Below are 20,141 nucleotides of genomic sequence, written 5' to 3'. Positions count from 1 at the left end.
TGCCATGAAAGAAAGACTTGCATTTATATAGCACCTTTCACAACCTCAGGTCATCCCAAAGTGCTTCAGAGCTGATGAAGTGTACTTTTGTAGTGTCGTCACTGTAGGAAACACAGCAACCAATTTGTACACAGCAAGCTCCCACACAAACAGCAATGCGATAATGACTAGATCATCCATTTAGTGGTGTTGACTGAGGGATAAATACTGGCCAGGAATATCCGCTCTTGTTCAAGGAGTGCCACAGGATCTTTGACATTCAAAAATGGGACCTCAGTTTAATGCCTTATCTGAAAGTCAGCACCTCCGACAGTGCAGCACTCCCTCTGTACTGCGCTGAGAGTGTTAGCCTGGATTTTGTGCCTGGAGCGGGACTTGAACCCACAATCTTCTTACTCGGCGTGCTACTCATTCCGCCCTGACTGACAGCAGGCAGATCATAAAGTTCGATCCCAGGTTTGTGCTGAATTAACTGTGCTGGCTGCCAGTCGCTGCACAGAGTATTGGGTCGGTCTCAGTTCCACTGGGTGAGGAAGGGTTAAAAAGGTAAAACCTAGCCAGGGCTCCTGCTGTCTCATCCAATTAAGAAGATTGGAGCTATTATTTTCTGTCTGCACTCCACACTCTGTTTCCTAGCTATGAACTCCGTCCCTCTGCCTGGCAACAGTCTGAGATTGAACCAGCCTGCTTGCACCCTTGGTGTCACAGTTCACCCCGAGCTGAGCTCCCAACCTCATATTTATGCGAGTACGTAAGCCCGCCGACTTCCACCTCTGTAACACCACCTGACTTCACCCCACCTCAGCTCAACTGCTGCTGAAACACTCATTCGTGCCCTGGCAAACCTCTCAGCTACCTCCAGCACACTCCTGGCTGCTTTCTCACATTCCACCCTCCGTAATCCTCAGGTCATCCGAAACTCTGCTGCCCACGTCATAACTCGCAGCGAGTCCCCTTCCCTTATCGCCCCTGTGCTCACTGACCTACATTGGCTCCTGGTCAAGCAACGTCTTAATTTTAAAATACTCACCCTTGTTTGCAAATTCCTCCGTGGGCTTGCCCCTCCTTATCTCGGTACCCTCCTTCAGCCTCCGAGATACCTGCGCTCTTCTAATTCTTGAGAATCCCTGATTTTCATCCACCGTTGGTAGCCGTGCCTTCAGCTGCCTGGGCCCCGAGCTTTGGAATTCCCTCCCCATGCCTCTCCGCCTCTCTACATCGCTTTCCTCTTTTAAGACGCCTCTTTGACTCAAACTTTTTGGCCATTTGACCCAATATCTCCTTCTGTGTTCCGGCGTCATCCTTTGTTCTATAAAGCTCCCGTGGGACCGTTCGTTACGTTAAAAAAGGTGCTAGATAAATCTAAGTTGTTGTTGTAGTCATCACTGCTGCTGCCAAATGTATGTCGGAGGAGGGGGGCTTGTCGGCGATGCCTTTTGTGGTTGGTCAGCCTGCCATCCCTCACAGTGAAGGCTCACGTTTGAATAGCAGCCTGCTGGGTGAGGTGTCAGCACTGTGGGACTTACACGCCCACCAGAGGCAGCATCTCCGGCTGACTGTTCATAGCGCCGACCTCGAACCATTTATTGAGTGCCCCTTGTAGACTGTTGATGTTTTCGTGCAGGAATCCGATTAGCACAGGGGCTGTGACAGAGTGTAAAATGAAGATTTGTGGGTGTGTGTGCTGTTGTCGAATTGATTATCCAGTCCAGAGACACACAACTGGATGATTTTCCATTGGAAACCTGCCACTTAATTGGAACTGGATGATGCCCACTTCAGGCCAACATACTTTGCTGTCACTGCACTTTCAATGTTTGGTTCATCCTGGAGCTCGTTCTTAACTTGCAGAATGCAACAGTCGCAGGATATTCTTGAAATTGGGCTAACGTTAGCATTTCAGCCGGACAGATGTATTAACCAGCCAGGTCTGCGCCTGCTGCCTGAGGCCAAGGAGAGGGTTTTTCCATTTGCTAATTTGGTTGCAGGTTCCTTACGAAAATGTTGACTCATTTTGGACACAGACAGCTCCGGGGCTGCACAGCAACACTAAAATACAAAGTGACCAATCCTCACATGGGAATCAGGACAATGAGGTGAATTTTATACCTCCCCCCCTCCCCACCCCCCTTTGGCATATTTGAAGATGGAGGGGGGGTCACATAAAATAAAGTGGCTGGTCAGTGCATCACTTTCTTCCTCCCCCCACACTTCATATTTGGGGAGTTGGGTCACGTGGGTGGGGGGAGAGGCAGGGAAGGTGTCAGGCAGCCTGTCCACCCTCGGGCCTATTGAGGACCTAACGTGGATGATTAGCTGCCACTTGAGGGCCTCAATTCTCCTCCGTTGTAATTTTTTTGTCTAGTTGGGGAAGGTGGGGCAATGAAAGGGCAGCCCGACGATGCAGGCTGCTGTCAGCAAGGGAAGTGGGAGGGGGTTCCCACCTCGCGTCCCCTGTGCCCATTGTTGGGGGAACCCTCCCTGAGACGGTACCCCCGTCACTTTGTACCTCCCTTCCTGGTCTTAAAACCCAACAACCCCCCCGCTCCCTCCTCACCACCCACACCCCTCCACCACCTCCCCGCCAACACCCCCTCCCTCCCTCTCCCCCCAATCCCTGATCCCCACCCTCTTCCCCCCCCACCCCCAACCCCACCCACTCTCCTCACTTCCACCCCCTACCACCATCCACTCCCTCCCACCCACTCCCGTCCACCCCACCCTCTCCCCCACTCCCCCCCACTCCCACGCACACTCTATCTCACTCCCCCCTTTGACCCCACCCTCTCCCCCCTTCTCCTCCCCCACCCTCTCCCCCCTTCTCTTCCCCTCTACCCCCACATTCTTCCCCTTCTCCTCCTCCTCCCTCCCTGCCCACTCCTCCCCTCTCCCTTCCCCATCCTCTCCTCCCCTCCCCCCGCTGCACCCTCTCCTCCCTCTCTTCCTCTCCCCCTCTCCCCTCCCCTCTCCTCTCGTCTCCTCTCCTCTCCCTTCCCCGTCCTCTCCTCCCTGCACCCTCTCTTCCCTCTCTTCCTCTCCTCCCTCTCCCCCCCTTCAAAGGGGCGACTGACGTTTTGACTGATCCGCCCCAATGTATTCCCGCAGAGGGACCGTCACAGTTCGACATGAACCTGTTCTCACCTGACATTGCATGGAAAAGGGAGGGGGCCATTCAACCCCCCCGCCCCATGCCTGCTCTGCCATCCAATTGAATCATGACTGATCCTAACTCCATTCACCCACCTCCTTTCTGTAACCCTCAGTACTGCAACTTAGCAAAAAAAATCTACCATCTCAGTTTTGACATTTTTTAAACATGGCTCCAAGACACAATAGCAGTTCTGGAGTTCCAGATTTCCACTCCTCTCTGTGAAGCAGTGTTCCCTGACATCACCCCTGATGCTCGATCAATTTTCTTCAGAAAAATAACAACTTGAGCCACGCCATGTGGTGATTGTGACTCAGTGGTAATGTTACTGGACGAGTAATTCAGAGGCTGAAGTTAGTGTTTAGTTAGGGGGACAAGAGTGCAGTTTAAGTTCAATGAACTAGTAAATGTGGACTAAACTGCTGATCGCATTGATAGTGATCAGAAACTACCAGATTGTTGTAAAAAAACCATCTGGTTTGCCAGTACACTTTAGGGAGGGAAATCTGCCATCCTTACCCGGCCTGGCCTAGATGTGACTCCAGACCCTCAGCAATGTGGGGTTGACACTTAACTGCCCTCTGAAATGGCCTAGCAAGTCATTCAGGGAGCAATTAGGGATGGGCAATAAATGCCGGCCTTATCAGTGATGCCCACATCCCAAGAACAAAGATAAAAACGTCGCAGCTGAGGGAGGGACAGGTGCCTTTGGACTCATGGTTCCCAAAACTCCCACAGCTGGGATTTTCCACACTCCGTGTTTGGGTCCATTGTAGATTATCTGATCGAGATTGGTCCCTGTCATTAGTCAATAACTCCATTATCACTGGACCGTGTGACTACCTGGATGATTCAAAGATGAATTAGATAGACCTGGGTCTTTTTTTTTTTGTCTAGGAACACCTGTTTTATGGCATACACGTACAGCCCGAGGTTGTGAAAGGCGCTATCTAAATGCAAGGTATTTTTTTTTTTAATGTGATGTAGCAGAGACCACCACCACCCCCCTCCCCCCCCCCACCTCGCAAGGTTAACAGGGAAAAAGGTCAATCAACAATGAAATCCAACTGACCCACCGACATTACAGTCAATGCTTCACACTCACCATCAATGATGCGTTTGACCTTCCAAATGCGAAGGGTAATGATCAGGCTGATGGCATCCCACGGGCTGCTGGGTCCATTCGCTACAGTTGAAGCCACCATGGGAGCCAAGGATAGGATGATGACTGCACCATCAAATACCTGCAATACACACAACGCCCATGGTGATCAGACATCATCAAGCAGCCACAACAAGCCCGAGGAACAAGCACCAAGGCCGGCATCGGTTCCTGCTGATTGTCCTGTCCCCTTCGAATGCTCCTGGAAACCGTTGGTGTCCCCAGGCTCATTAACACTCGCCCTCCCTTATTTAAAAACCTTAGAAAGATGAGGAGCTCCTGCCTGTCGGCCAATGTTACAGCACAGAAGGAGACCATTCGGCCCATCATGCCGTGCTGGTTCTCTGCAACAGTTCCACAGCCATACTTCCCATCTTCAGAAACAGAATCACAGAATGGTTACAGAAGGAGGCCACTCGGCCCATCATATCTGTGCCAGCTCTCCAAACGAGCAAAGCACCGAGTGCCATTCCCCAGCCCTTCTCCCCATAACCCTGTACATTTTTCCTTTTCAGAAAATTATCCAATTCCCTTTTGAATGCCTCGATTGAACCTGCCTCCACCACATTCTCAGGCAGTGCACTCCAGATCCTAACCATTCGCCGTGTGAGATAGTTTCTCCTCATGTCTCCATTGCTTCTTTTGCCAATTACCTGTGCCCTCTGGTTCTCGATCCTCCCAACAGTGGGGACAGTTTTTCCCTATCTACTCTGTGCAGACCCCTCATAATTTTGAACACCACTATCAAATCTCCTCTTAGGCTAGTTCCAACTCCTCCAATATCTCTATGTAACTGAAGAAACAAAACCTACCTCAATGCTAATCTCCAATGCCTGTTGTCTATCCTGTTGATTTAACTGTGGTCACTGCTCCTCTAGATTTTCAGCTCTTCTGTTCTCCCAGTAAAATGTTCTATCCACTCTTCCTTCACGGCTTCCTCAACTTCATTAAAACAAGCCTTACTGCGCTGTTCCTACGTTAACTCTTTCCAAGAACATCTAAATTGTGCAAGTACTCACTTTCCCTCTTCCCTGTTCCTCCAACAGTTTCTTACCATCTAATCACAGCATCGCCATTGACCTCATCTTCTCCCCGACCTTTACAAAATTGCACTTTGGGCCTTCAAGTAGATTCTCAACGAGCGAAACTAATCTGTAGCAGTTTTACATGTACTGGTTACCAAAGTCACAGTTTGAGTTGAGAACTAAACAGAGGGACGTTTAGCATGAACTGGAATTCCAACATAACATGGGCGCATGTGGACTAAGGACTGGAATTTCCCACCTCCCAATCTTGGCCACTTAGTTCTGGCCGTATTAAGCAAGGAAGGTTAAAAAAAATAGCCGGAGGCAAAGGGTCATCTGGCCCGTTTCTCTCGCCAGTTGAGGTCCTGTAGTTGGGAACATGGTTGGTCCACTGTGTGAGGAGATTCCATGGAGCAAAGGAGAAAAAATCCCTTTGAAAACAGTTTTTCCCCTACTGGCAAACCATCAACATGAGAGGAAATCTTTTTACGCAGTGAATGGTTAGGATTCAATAAGGTCTTCCTGAGAGTGTAGATTAAACTGGAGCCTTCAAAATGGACTTGGTAAACATTTGAAGGGGAAAAATTTGCAAGGCTATGGGGTAAGAGTGGAGCAGTGGGACCAACCGGATTGCTGTTCAAAACAGCAGCAATTCGATGGCCTCCTTCTGTATTGTATGATTCTATAATAATGGGCAAATGGGCAAATAAGTGGCAGATGGAATTTAACCCTGAAAAGTGTGAGGTGATACACTTTGGAAGGAGTAATTTGACAAGGAAGTATTCAATGGACAGCACGATACTAGCAAGTTCTGAGGAACAAAGGGACCTTGGTGTGTTTGTCCATAGATCTCTGAAGGCAGAGGGGCATGTTAGTGGGGGTGGTGAAAAAGGCATATGGGACACTTGCTTTTATCAATCGAGGCATAGATTACAAAAGTAGGGAGGTCATGTTGGAGTTGTATAGAACCTTGGTGAGGCCACAGCTGGAGTACTGTGTGCAGTTCTGGTCGCCACATTATAGGAAGGATGTGATTGCACTGGAGGGGGTGCAGAGGAGATTCACCAGGATGTTGCCTGGGATGAAACATTTAAGTTATGAGGAGGGGTTGGATAGACTTGGGCTGTTTTCATTGGAGCAGAGAAGACTGAGGGGCGACCTGATCGAGGTGTGCAAGATTATGAGGGGCATGGACTGAGTGGATAGGGAGCAGCTGTTCTCCTTAGTTGAAGGGTCAGTCATGAGGGGACATAAGTTCAAGGAAGTTTAGGGAGGGATGTGAGGGAAAACTTTTTTACCCAGAGGGTGGTGACGGTCTGGAATGCGCTGCCTGGGAGGGTGGTGGAGGCGGGTTGCCTCACATCCTTTAAAAAGTGCCTGGATGAGCACTTGGCACGTCATAACATTCAAGGCTATGGGCCAAGTGCTGGTAAATGGGATTAGGTAGGTAGGTCAGGTGTTTCTCACGTGTCAGTGCAGACTCGATGGGCTGAAGGGCCTCTTCTGCACTGTGTGATTCTGTGATGATTCATAATTGGAGAATCACGGGATTATTATGGTGCAGAAGGAGGCCATTTGGCCCATCGTGTTTGTACTGGCTCTCCAAATTCATCTAGTACCACTCTCCTGCCTTCTTCCGGCAAAATAAAATGTACAACGTTTCTGAGTTACATTTTGCTGAAATTTCTGTAATCATTTTTTTTTTGTTTCTTTTCTGACAGGGCATTCAAATTGGCTTATTTTACAGCTTTGGCCCTTTCCTTAATCCATCCTGTCTTGACAACGTTCAAATGATCCCACACTTCAGGAAAGATGCCAAGAGCTTGGAGGGGGCACCAGAGGCTCAATGGATCCAGTTATGGAGAAACTGGGATTATTCTCCTCAGAGTAAGAAATGTTAAGGGAGGATTTAATGGAGGTGTTCATAACCATGAAGAGTTTTCGTAAGGTAGATAGGAAGAAACTGGCAGGAGGGCCATTAACCAGAGGACACAGATTTAGGATAATTGGCAGAAGAGCTCAGGGGAAGATGAAGAGAATATTTTTACACAGTGAATTTTTATCATCCAGAATTCACTGTTGGAATGGGTGGTGGAAGCAGATTCAATTGTAACTTTCAAAAGGCAATTGAATACATACTTAAAAAGGAGAAACCGGCAGGCTTGTGGGGAAAGAATGGGACTCACCGATTGGCTTTTATAAAAAGCCAGCATAGGGACAATGGGCCTCCTGGCCTGTTTGATTCTATGACTGCTGCCAAACCGAGACAACGGCTGGGATTTTCCGGCCCTGGCGCGGGCGGGAACCCCCCCCCCACCAGCCAGAAGTCCGTCAACTAGTGACGGGACCGGAAGATCGCAGCGACGGCGTCGGCAGCGGGAAACTCTTTCGAGTTATCAACAGTCACAGATTGCAACTCTTTTGAGTACAATCACAGTTCTTGGTTTTCCGGGAGTGGGACATGAACCCACAACCCTCTGATTCAAAGGCGAGGGTGCTATGAACTGAGCCACAGCTGACACCTCTCGGCGGCGGGAAACCTCGCCCAGTGAGCGGTTCAAAGGAACAAGGGGCAAACCATGGCTAGCTGAATGAAAGGCTCCTAACTGCATATTTGAGGTCCATCTGAATAGTCTAGCGCATGGAGTTTACCAGAAACAATAATACTTTATTCCAAGATGCCTCTCTCGCTGCCCCAGCCTGCTGACCAGTTCCTCCAGACTGCACTGACTATTTTACTGGGAATATTCACTCATTTTCTCTTACTCTACACTTAACCAAGAGCCTTAAGCATAGAATATACTATTGGTGATACGAGTGGATTAATTTAGCTCGAGTATAACGTTCCCCTTCCTATATTCTAACGCAGGGGTTAACCTCTTCATTTTAAATTTTAAGATGCAGAGTTGAATGAACAGGAGGTGCTCTTCCATTAACATGCCCACAGAAGGGTGGTAACATTACTGGTAATATTACTGGTCTAGTAATCCAGGGACACGGACTGCTCTGGAGACATGAGTTCAAGTCCCATCACAGCAGCTGGGGGAATTTCAATTCAATTAAATTTAAAAATCTGAAATAAGATGCATTCATTAATAGTGACCACGAAACAATCATTGTCGTAAAGCCCCATCCGGTTCACTAATGGCCTTTAGAGGAAATCTGCTGTCCTTACCCGGTCTGGTCTACACATGCCTCCAGACCAACAACAATGTGGTTGACTCCTAACTGCTCCCCGAAGTGGCCTAACAAGCTGCTCAGTTGTAAGTGGCTTACTACTACCTGCTCAAAGGCAATAAATGCTGGCCTTGCCAGTGATGCCCACTTCCCAAGAATGAATAATTAAAAAGGTAATTGCAATACCCCAACCAGAGAACCCCATAATTTACGCACTAAACATCAACCTTTCCCTTTGGGTTTCGGACAGATTTGCCTTGCCATCACAACTCACCAAGGCTCCTTCAACAGCAACTTCCAAACCCGTGACTGCTACCATCTCGAAGGACAAGGGCAGCAGACACATGGGAACACCACCACCTGGAAGTTCACCTCCAATCCACTCACTATCCTGACTTGGAAATATATCGCTGTTCCTTCACTGTCGCTGGGTCAAAATCCTGGAACTCCCTCCCTAACAGCACTGTGGGTGTACCTACACCACAGGGACTGCAGCGGCTCAAAGTGGCAGCTCACCACCACCTTCTCAAGGGCAATTAGAGATGGGCAATAAATGCTGGGCCCAGCCAGCGAAGCCCACATCTCATGAAAGAATAAAATAAAATCCCAGGATTTTCTTGTTTTGAGATCAGACCTCCAGCCTTTCCAGCTTTCCTCTCCACTATTAAGATAAAGCTGTTGTGTTTACAGTGAGGTGTGTTTGGGAGTGAAGGATGAACAGGAAAACAAAGCTACTCAGTTTAGCATCATGCAGTGCATAATTACTCCCATGCACCATTTCAAACTGGGGTCAACAAGCAAGTCTCATTTAACTATGAATTGAAACTCTGGACATATTGTTAATGAGCACAATGCAATTTACTACTGCAGCAGGGCTGCTTAGCATAGTCTGTCTACATTGTTGGTTCTTACTGACTTATTTTGATAACAGACAACACATTGGGTTAGCATGTTGTCCTTTTCCAATTTGGAATAGGATTTTGACTCAAACTCAGATGGATAACGAGTCTCTACCTGTGTCTGTATGTGTATTTCTGTATGTCTCACTGTGTGTGTATTTCTGTGTGTGTGTGTGTGTCTGTCTGTCTGTGTGTGTGTGTGTGTGTCTGTATTTGTGTGTGCCTGTGTGTGTGCCTGTGTGTGTATTTCTGTATGTCTGACTGTGTGTGTATTTCTGTGTGTGTGTGTCTGTATGTATGTATGTGTGTGTGCCTGTGTGTGTGTGTGTCTGTCTGTATGTGTGTGTGCCTGTGTGTGTGTGTGTGTGTGTGTGTCTGTATTTGTGTGTGCCTGTGTGTGTGTCTGTGTGTGTATTTCTGTATGTCTGACTGTGTGTGTATTTCTGTGTGTGTGTGTCTGTATGTATGTATGTGTGTGTGCCTGTGTGTGTGTGTGTCTGTCTGTATGTGTGTGTGCCTGTGTGTGTGTGTGTGTCTGTATGTGTGTGTGCCTGTGTGTGTGTGTGTGTGTGTGTCTGTGTGTGTATTTCTGTATGTCTGACTGTGTGTGTATTTCTGTGTGTGTGTGTCTGTATGTGTGTGTGTGTCTGTCTGTCTGTATGTGTGTGTGCGTGTGTGTAAGGGTTGTTTCTTCCTTGCAATCATCATCTCTTCCCCCTGCCTGTCTCCATGGTATTCTTCCCTCTTAGAATCCAGCAGCAAGCTAGCAGGCATGCGTCTCCATGGAAACACTATTGGCTGCTCGGCCCAATGGAGATGAATCTTCTTGCTGCTTTTCCAATGGAATTGGTTCCAGAATTGGGTTGGTTTCTAGATTTTGCTGTTCTTGCTGCACTAGTGAAAGATTGGAGAAGCACACATGCACACGACGCTTGCATACGTGCCGTCTGGGTAAAGTCCCATCCCGGGCGTTATGGATCTGACTGGGATCTTCTTCAATCCCAAGGGCCAGCAGTGGTCAAATCCCAGATCCTTGGAGAGGTACCACTTGTGAAAGCCACACACAAACAAAATTGATGGGCAGGGAGAGATCAGCTTGTCCACTAGAGCTTGCACCACACAGCACAATGGCGGAAGCATCATGACTACAGAATTCATTCACCATCACCGCCCCCTCCCACCTCAACCCAGTCTCCCAGGAGAGGCAAAAAACCCAGGGCCAATAATGGAAGAAAAACCTCCAGAAATATCCTCTCCAGCTCCCCTCGCTTGATTGTAACTACTCTAGGAGATCAGATAGACCATGTGTTATCTGTAAAGATGTTTACCTGATATATTCTGCCATCCTTATCCCAGTCAAGAACCCCCCGAAAGCAAAAGCTGTTCAACTTTGTTGCTATAGGAATGTCCGATTGGAGCACACCCTACCGAACCAACACTTGTGGAAAGTTTTTAAATAGGATGTGGAGCAAAACTGAGTTGAGGTACAGATAAGCTATATTGGGTCAGAAGGGCTGAATGGCCTACTCCTGTTCCTATTCTTTGGTGCCGCTAATGGCACTAGCATTAGGATATTGCCAGCACCAAATTGTTTCTGACACTTGAAAATGGAAGCAATTCACTTGCGCAAAGAGGGTATTGGTGGTATGGAAGAGCCCTCTGATTGCCGACTCATGAACTGCTTTCCCCTCTCACAGATGAAATAAAATCTAGTGAACATTGGGTTCTAGGCAGGTTGAGGCATAAGAACATTGATCAAGTGTCGAACTAGTTATTAAGCTCAACACCTTGGACACAGCTACACATGCAACAACTCGCACCAAGGTAAACGCACAGCTTACCTCTACTTTGTTCTCAATGTAGTCCCATATGCCAAGCACCACGATCCTGAAGACAGTCTGATAGAGAGAGAGAGAGAAAACCCAACAGAGATTTAGCCTTTTCAGATGGACCTACACTTCAACTGTTTGGTGCCGCATCATATGTGCACTGTGTGTCTATCAGTTTATAAGGTGGGACTTTCCGATATTGAGCAGTTCCCTGATATTAAAGCTCTGACATTTCCAAGTTATGTTCAAGTTTTAACAGCAAAGGAATAAATAATCCTGCAGAGTTGTCTCAAAATGGAATTCTACCCAATGGGGATGTCACACGATGGTTACGATGGAGATCAAATAGTGTTGACACCAAAGCATTTCCTGGTCAGGTATAGTAAGATTTGGCTGCAGAATAGAGCTCCCTCTGCCATGCCCCAATATGCCCTAACCTCCTGCCTCAGTGTAGTGCTTCAATTCCCAGCCAGCAGAGAAAGTGAGGCTTTTAAGTTACCCCAAAGTTTATTTAACTTTGCAGCAGGGGCACATGCCTATTTGGAACCATGTAGAAAATGTGCTATCTGACTTTTTAAATTCTTTCTTGGGAACTGGGCATCTCTGGTTGGGCCAGCATTTAGTGCCCATCTCTAATTGCCCTTGAGAAGGTGGTGGTGAGCTGCCTTCTTGAACCGCTGCAGTCCATGTGGTGTAGGTACACTCACAGTGCTGTTAGGGAGGGAGTTCCAGGATTTTGACCCAGCGACAATGAAGGAACAGCAAAATAGTTCCAAGTCAGGATGGTGAGTGGCTTGGAGGGGAACTTCCAGGTGATGGTGTTCCCATCTATCTGCTGCCCTTGTCCTTCTGGGCGGTAGTGGTTGTGGATTTGGAAGATGCTGTCTAAGGAGCCTTGGTGAGTTGCTGCAGTGCACCTTGTAGATGGTACACACTGCTGCCACTGTGCATTGGTGATGGAGGGAAGTGGATGTTTAAGGTGGTGGATGGGGTGCCAATCAAGTGGGCTGCTTTGTCCTGGATGGTGTTGAGTTTCTTGAGTGTTGTTGGAGCTACACTCAACTGGGCAAGTGGGACTGGCACTAAGTCTAACAATTCTCTGCAGAGACTCCTTTTCTCAGCTAAAGCCAAGTGGGAAGCTTATTCCCTGAAAGAGGGAGAAAAGCGAATTAAGCTCCTTAGTTGACTATACATGACGATGCACAGCTGGACATAGGTGAGAGAAATTGTTCTTTATGTCAGATTTTTTTCATTTCCTACGTATTTGTTGGACTCTCTTGTGGGTCAAATTTGTGAAACTGAACAGGTTAATACTTTTGTCGAATGAACAACTGGATTTTACATGATAGTAAAAGGTGCTAAATGTTACTTTCCAGGACATTGCTCAAGCAAAATCTGGGAGAAAAATTCATAAGGGTATTTAAAATGTCTTTTTTTAAACTTTTCTTTGAACACTTCTGTTTACTAGTTCCAAAAAAATATTGGAGATCGCGGGATAAAAATGGACATCGGGACACTCAACAGTTGAGGGGGAGATGGTGGCGTAGTGGTAATGTCACTGGACTAATAATCCAGAGGCCCAGGCTAATGGGTTCAAATCCCATCATGGCAGCTTCAATTAATAAATCTGGAATTGAAAACTAGTCTTAGTAATGGTGACCATGAAACTATCATTGATTGTTTCTGGTTCACTTGGGGAAACTGCTGTCCTGGTTTGGCCACCATACAGACTTCCCTCTGAAATGGCCTAACTGAACAGGTTAACAGGCCACTCAGTTCCAGGGCAATTAGCGATGGGCACATCCCATGGGAATAATTTTAAAAAGTCTCTCAATTGGGTATTGGAGCCAATTTGCCTTGCTATTGGCTGGGGAAAAGTTAGAGCTTTTGGAAATTTCCATTGACCAATAGCAGTGGGTGGGATGGTTAAGAGCAGGAGGTCATGTGATGAAACCAATCTGTCCAATTGGAGAACATACACTCAACAAGACATCATCAGTGCAACTTCTGGCTAACTATGAGCTGTGCTACAGGAGAGTCAGCAAATAACTTTACAGCATCAAGCATATCAATCAATGCAGATTGCTTTGTAACTTGAGGACACTTACCTCCGTGAAGAAGATGGAGAGGATGACTAGGCTTATCCAGTGAATGATCCCGGCAAACTGGAATGCACTGGTAACTTCAACAAGAGAGAAAAGGGATGGTGACTATCATGGAACGACTGAACAGGCTGCAGCTTTTCCTCTATAGAAGAGAAGGTTGAGGGGTAACCTCATACTGTACTCACACTGAAGTAACTTGGTGTCAATGAGGAGCTCCAGCGTCAGGAGGAGGACGACCAGGACCACTGATGCCACCAGGAAGCAGTTGAGACCAGCACTGAGTAAGACCACCTGCCAAACTGCTGCCCGTCTCCCACAGCAAGGCTTCAGCCAGTTCGAGCTTAGGGTGGCAGGGTAGAGAGGGGCACAGGATTAATGGGGAGCCTATACGCCAGTGCTTTGGGATCCAATCACAGCACAGCAAACAATATATTGTTAATGGTATGTAAATTATATTGTTAAAACGTACACAAGTGAAAGGCATTGTTTAATTAAGTATTTAGTGCACTTGTAAAGAAAGATTTCTGCCCCTTTTCCGCGGCTGTGTTTGTGGCTGGGTGTCTTCGGAGAGGGAACACGTGGCGTCCGCTGGAGCACTTGAGGTTTTCCACGGCTGGTGGGCACTGGGGGAGCTGGAGTGCTTCCTCAGCCCCCAAGATGACACATTTTAATTTAGTTCATTTAAAATTCTGCATTTTTGTGACAGTGCCCAGTGCCCTTTTAAGGGGCTATTTGGCGGGTTTAATTGGGTCCTTTTTTAATTGTTAAGTCTTTTATTTTATTGGTGTACTGAAAAGAGTAAAAAGAAAGGCTTCTGCCCCTTTTCCATGGCTGTGTTTGCCTGTGTTGGAGAGGGAGCACGCAGTGTCCACTGGTAAACTTGAGGCCTGCCATAACCAGTGGGCATCATGGGGGCTGGAGTGTTTCATCAGCCCTCACAAAACCATTTTGATTTAGTTAGATAATTTCCTTTAATGGTTTGTCCTTTTGTTGCAGTGCCCCTTTAAGGGGCTGCCACTTTAGTTTATTTTGTTAATTAGTTTTTCCTTTTAGTTAATTTGTGTAAACATTGTACAGTGATTATAGTGATTTTAATCTACATATAGACTAGAAAAATCAGATGGGCAAAAGGAGCCTAGACGAGGAATTCATAGAATGTTTTCAGGATAGTTTTTTAGAACGATACATTCTGGAGCCAACCAGAGAGCAGGCTATACTAAACCTGGTATTGTGCAACGAGATAGGCTTAATTAATGACCACAGAGTGAAGCCACCCCTAGGTAGCAGTGATCATAATATGATTGAATTTTACATTCAGTTTGAGGGAGAGAAGAATGGGTCTAAGAATAGTATTTTAAATCTAAATAAGGGCAATTATGAGGGCATGAAAGCAGAACTACCTAAAGTGAACTAGCAATTTAGGTTAAGCAATAGGTCAATAGAGATGCAGTGGCAGACATTTTAAGGGATATTTGAAAACACAATAGAAACTTTCAAACAAGAAAGCAAATTTCCAAGAGGAGAACCCACCATCCATGGTTAACTAAAAAACTTAAAGATAGTATCAAACTTAAAGAAAAAGCATATAATTGCACAAAAATGGGTGGCAGGCCAGAAGGTTGGACAGAATATAAAATACAGGAAAAATGACTAAATAAGGAGGGAAAAATTAGAGTTTGAGAGAGAACTAGCTAGAAACATAAAGATGGATAGTAAGAGTTTCTATAGATATTTAAAAGAAAAGAGTTAACAAAGTGAGTCTGGGGAATTAATAATAGAAAATAAGGAGATGGCAGATGAATAAAACTGGTATTTTGCGTCAGTCTTCAATATAGAGGATACAAGTAACATCCTAGAAATAGATGTAAATCAGGAATTGGAAGGGAAGGAAGAACTCCTGAAAATCAAAATCACCAGAGAAGTGGTACTGAGCAAATTGTTGGAGTTGCAGGCTGACAAGTCCATGGGTCCTGATGGACTTCATCCTAGGGTCTTAAAAGAAGTGGCTAGTGAGATAGTTGATGCATTGGTTTTAATTTTCCAAAATTCACTAGATTCAGGGAATGTTCCATTGGATTCAAAAATAACGAATAAAACTCCTTTATTCAAAAAGGGAGGGAGACAGAAAGCAGGAAACTATAGGCCAGTTAGCTTAACATCTGTCATAGGGAAAATGTTAGAAGCTATTATTAAAGACGTTAGAGCAGGGCACTTGGAAAAATTCAGGGTAGTCAGGCAGAGTCAACGTGGTTTTGTAAAAGGGAACTCATGTTTAACTAATTTATTGGATTCCTTTGGAGGGGGAGTAATATGCGCTGTGGATAAGGATGAACGGGTGGATGTGTTGTACTTGGATTTCCAGAAGGCATTTGATAAGGTGCTGCATCAAAGGTTATTGTGGAAAATAAAAGCTCATGGTGTAGGGGTTAACATTGGCATGGATAGAAGATTGGCTAGCTAACAGGAAACAGAGGGTAGCCATGAATGGGTCATTTTATGGTTGGTAAGATGTAACGAGTGGTGTGCCACAGGGATCAGTACTAGGGCCTCGACTTTTTACAATTTATATAAATTATTTGGATGAAGAGACCGAAGGTATGGTTGATAAATTTGCTGATGGTATAAAGTTAGGTAGGAAAGTAAGTTGTGAAGAGGACATAAGGAGGCTATAAAGTGAGATAGATAGGTTAAGTGAGTGGGCAAAGATCTGGCAAATGGAGTATAATGTGGGAACATGTGAAATTGTCCATTTCGGCAGGAAGAATAAAGAAGCATATTATCTAAATGGTGAGAGATTGCAGAGCTCTGAGGTGCAGAGGGATCTGGGTGTCCTAGTGCATGAATTGCAAAAGGCTAGTATGTAGGTACAGCAAGTAATTGGGAAGACTAATAGAATGTTACTATTTATTGCGAGGGGAATTGAATACAAAAGTAGAGCGGTTATACTTCAGTCATACAGGGCACTGGTGAGACCACATCTGGAGTACTGTGTACAGTATTGGCCTCCTTATTTAGGGAAGGATATAACTGCATTGGAAGCAGTTCAAAGAAGGTTTACTAGACTAATACCTGGAACGGATGGGTTGTCTTATGAGGAAAGGTTGGACAGGTTAGGCTTATATTCGTTGGAGTTTAGAAGAGTAAGAGGCGACTTGATTGAAACATTTTAAGATCCTGAAGGGTCTTGACAGGGTGGATGTGGAAAGGAGATTTCCTCTTGTGGGAGAATCTAGAACTAGGGGCCACCTTTTAAAAAGAAGGGGTCACCCATTTAAGACAGAGATGAGGGGAGAATTTTTTCTGAGGGTGGTGAGTCTTTGGAACTCGCTTTCAAAAGGCAGTGGGAGCAGAGTCTTTGAGTATTTTAAGGCAGAGGTAGATAGCAAGGGGGTGAAAGGTTATTGGGGGTAGGAAGGAATGTGGGGTTGAGGTTACATTCAGATCAGCCATGATCCTTAATGAATGGCGGAGCAGGCTCGAGGGGCTGAGTGGCCTAATCCTGCTCCTGATGTTCATAAACCCAAAGAGTATAAAGAAACACTTCTGCTCCTTTTCCGCAGCTATGTTTGCACCTGAGTGTTTGTGGCGAGGGAAGCACTTGATGCCCACTGGCATGCTCAAGGCCTTTCACTGCCAATGGGCACTGCAGGGGGCTGGAGTGCCCCCAAAACAACATTTTGATTTAATTTGATAAGTTTCCTTTGGAGTTTTGTTTCTGTTAGCCCTTTATGGGACTATCACTTTTTTAATTTAATTTGTTAATTAGCTTTCCCTTTGATTAACAAAAAAGTATGAAGACAGGCTGTTCTGTCCTGCCATCCAGAGGTGGCGGCGGCCGATGGGATGGTCTCTACGTTGGGATCCCTCCCCTTCTCCAAATGGGATTTGGCGTGGAGGGTGTTGCGTGCAGCAGGCCTGTGCAATAGAAATGAAAAGGTGGTCCACAGCCTCCCAGGTCACCTGTATTTTCTGTGGCCTTGAGGAACCTGTGCTTGCCCCAAGGGTTACCCACGTCTGCAGCCCCTATTTCATTATCATGCTCCTCATGTTTTGTTTGCATGTCAAGTCCACGCTCCTGATCTTTAGCCGCTTGGATATGGAGTGAGACAGGCTCTTTGTTAGCCTGCTCCTGGGCTGGGCCTTTAACAGGTCCAGGCAGCGGGCGGTTGAGGAGGTCATTTGGCCCGACTGTCTGCCCATCTTTCACGGCTACGTTCGCGCCTGAGTGTCCCTGGAAAGGAAGCATGCGGTGTCCATCGGGCATGACCAGTGGGCACTGCAGGGGCTGGAGTGATTCATCATCCTTGGGAACATTTACTTTAATTTAAGTTTCCTTTAAAGTTTCTTTGTTACAGCACCCCTTTAAAGGGCAGTTCATTAGTTAATTGTGTTAATTTGTTTTTAGTTTGTTTAAAAGAGTATAGAGAGAGACTGCTGGGATATTGGGTTGGTAGGTAGGTGGCAGACACATGTAATGCTGTACAAAAACAAACATAAAAATACCTGGAAAAACTCAGCAGGTCTGCGGAGAGGAATACAGTTAACGTTTCGAGTCCGTATGACTCTTCAACTGCAATGCTGTGTTCTGTAAATAGGCAAACTATCAAGGAAAGGATTTGCATCTAGTTTCGTACTTCACCATCTGACTTAGGACCCATTTATCATATAATCCATAGGCAAGAGTATTAAGGGTGGTGTAACCAAGATGGGGAGATGGAGTTGGGATATAGATCAGGCTAGATTTATCTAACTAAATGGTGGGATGGGCTCTAGGAGCTGAATGGCCTCTTTCAGCTGCTGCTTACCAGAGGCCTAGATGGAAATGTGTAAAGCTGAAACATGACCTTCAGATCAGCCATGATCTCATTGAATGGAGGAGCAGACTCGATGGGCCGATTGGCCTACTTCTGCTCCTACGTCTTTATGGTCTTATGGAACTGGAAAGAAGGTGCAAAAAAAAACATTGCGAGTAGCTCGGCATAGATTCTGAGTTGGGCTACGTCAGGTCACAGGGATCAATATTCACTCAGTGCTGACGGGACACTAACAGCCTTGAAATGGGGTGTGTAACTTTTACCCCCGTGTTAGCACTGGCGACACTTTGAGAGCAAGTTGTTTCAGGTGGGGGGTCAACTGCATTTATCGAGCAAACCAGGGTTCCCTGGACCCCGATGGCCAATTCTTAGTTGAAAGCGTTTGGAGTGTGGGCCAGAGGCACTTCTGCCAGGTTGGAGCTGAAGAGACTCAGCCAAGGTGTGTTGGTGATTATTCTCGCGGCACGCACTCCGCCATCGTGACCCTTCCCCCCCTGGGCTTGCTGCCACGGGGTTTGGTGCTCTGCCATGACAGCAGGAACGATGAAGATGAAGCAGGAACGCCAAAATGGTGGCTGCCCCAGCTGTGGGAGACCTTTTGGCCTTGCTCCAAAACTGATCCCGCTGCCTGCAGCATTGGGTGAAGCAAAAAAAGAAAAAAAATTGCCTTTTGATAACTTTTTTTCCTCAACTTCAGGATGCCCCAAAGTGCTTTGCAGCCTCTGTTATAGTTGAGGAAATGCTGCATCCAATTTGCGCACAGCAAGATCCCACAAACAGCACTGTGATAACAACCAGTTAATCTGTTTTTGTGATGTTGGTCGAGGGGTAAATATTGGCCAGGACGCCAGGCCGAACTTACATATTTGAGAGAATGCCATGAAATCATTCAGGGTCCTCCTGAGAGGGCAGAAGGGGCGTCAGTTTAACATGCCATCCAGAAGACAGCACCTCTAGCAGTGCAGCACTCCCTCAGTGCAGGCACAGGAGTGTCAGTGTAGATTTTGTGCTCAAGTCTCTGGGCTGAGGCTTGACCTTGCAGCCTTCTGACCCAGAGGTAAGAGTGCTCCGCACTGAGGCATGGCTGACACAATGGACCTTCGACAAGGGGGCTGAACATTGGGGAGGGTACAGTGAAGAACGATGAATGATCATTTGGGGGGGTTTAAGTTGTGAGGAGAACAGAACTAGTTCTGGCTGAGTTTTTGCACAGCTGTGATTGAAGAGTTCAGCTTGCTGAGGGATGCAGATGATGTGGATGCAAGGTATCCCATCTACGCTATGGCCAGAACAGTTGAGACTAAGACAATTTAACCCCTTCTAAACCAGCTGGATAAATATCAGGGAATGGGACAGGATTAATGTTGATAATCTAAAACTTTCCAGGACACAATAGATTTCTGTTTCTGTGGAGGGATATTTGCGGAATGTGAGTGAGAGGGGGAAAACTGTTCAACAGAAGGACTCCCTCAATGGATTAATGATCCATACAAGTAGGCCCCAGCATCAACAACAACTTGCATTTATAAAGTGCCTTTAGCATAGTAAAACGTCCCAAGGCGCTGCACAGGAGTGTGATCAAATAAGGTTTGACACTGAGCCACATAGTGAGATATTAAGACTGTTGCCCAAAAGCTGGGCCAAAAGAGGTAGGTTTTAAAGGAGGAAAGAGAGGTAGAGAGCTGGAGAGGTTTTAGGGAGGGAATTCCAGAGCTTAGGGCCCAGGCAGCTAAAGGCATGGCCACCAATGGTGAGGTGATGGCAATAGGGGATGAGCCAGAGGCCAGAATTAGAGGAATGCATATATCACAGGGGGTTGAGGAGCTGGAGGACATTTCAGAGAAAGGGAGGGGGTATTGGTTAACCAGGAGCCAATTTAGATCAACTTCTCCAAGATGGTCAACTTGGCCCATGTGTTTCAACCCCTCCAACTCATTCACAGCATAGGACTCCATCCCTCTTTAAGCTTGTTCAGCGAGGGT

General features: G+C 46.4%; 1 protein-coding gene across 1 annotated transcript in view; it reads right to left on the bottom strand.

Annotated features, from left to right (window-relative positions):
- tmem266 (transmembrane protein 266) overlaps window positions 1–20,141 on the bottom strand; it is a 77,059-nt gene that overhangs the window by 40,515 nt on the left and 16,403 nt on the right. The window contains exons 3-6 of the mRNA XM_078532216.1: window positions 13,531–13,685; window positions 13,349–13,422; window positions 11,253–11,309; window positions 4,254–4,392 (exon numbers count right to left, since the gene is read on the bottom strand). Of these exons, the coding sequence (XP_078388342.1) occupies window positions 4,254–4,392; window positions 11,253–11,309; window positions 13,349–13,422; window positions 13,531–13,685 (425 nt within the window). The remainder of the gene's footprint in view (window positions 1–4,253; window positions 4,393–11,252; window positions 11,310–13,348; window positions 13,423–13,530; window positions 13,686–20,141) is intronic.

Source organism: Cetorhinus maximus, chromosome 30 (genome assembly GCF_964194155.1).
Source record: "Cetorhinus maximus chromosome 30, sCetMax3.hap1.1, whole genome shotgun sequence".
NCBI classification, from domain to species: domain Eukaryota; kingdom Metazoa; phylum Chordata; class Chondrichthyes; order Lamniformes; family Cetorhinidae; genus Cetorhinus; species Cetorhinus maximus.
This window is presented reverse-complemented; position numbering and strand designations above follow the sequence as displayed.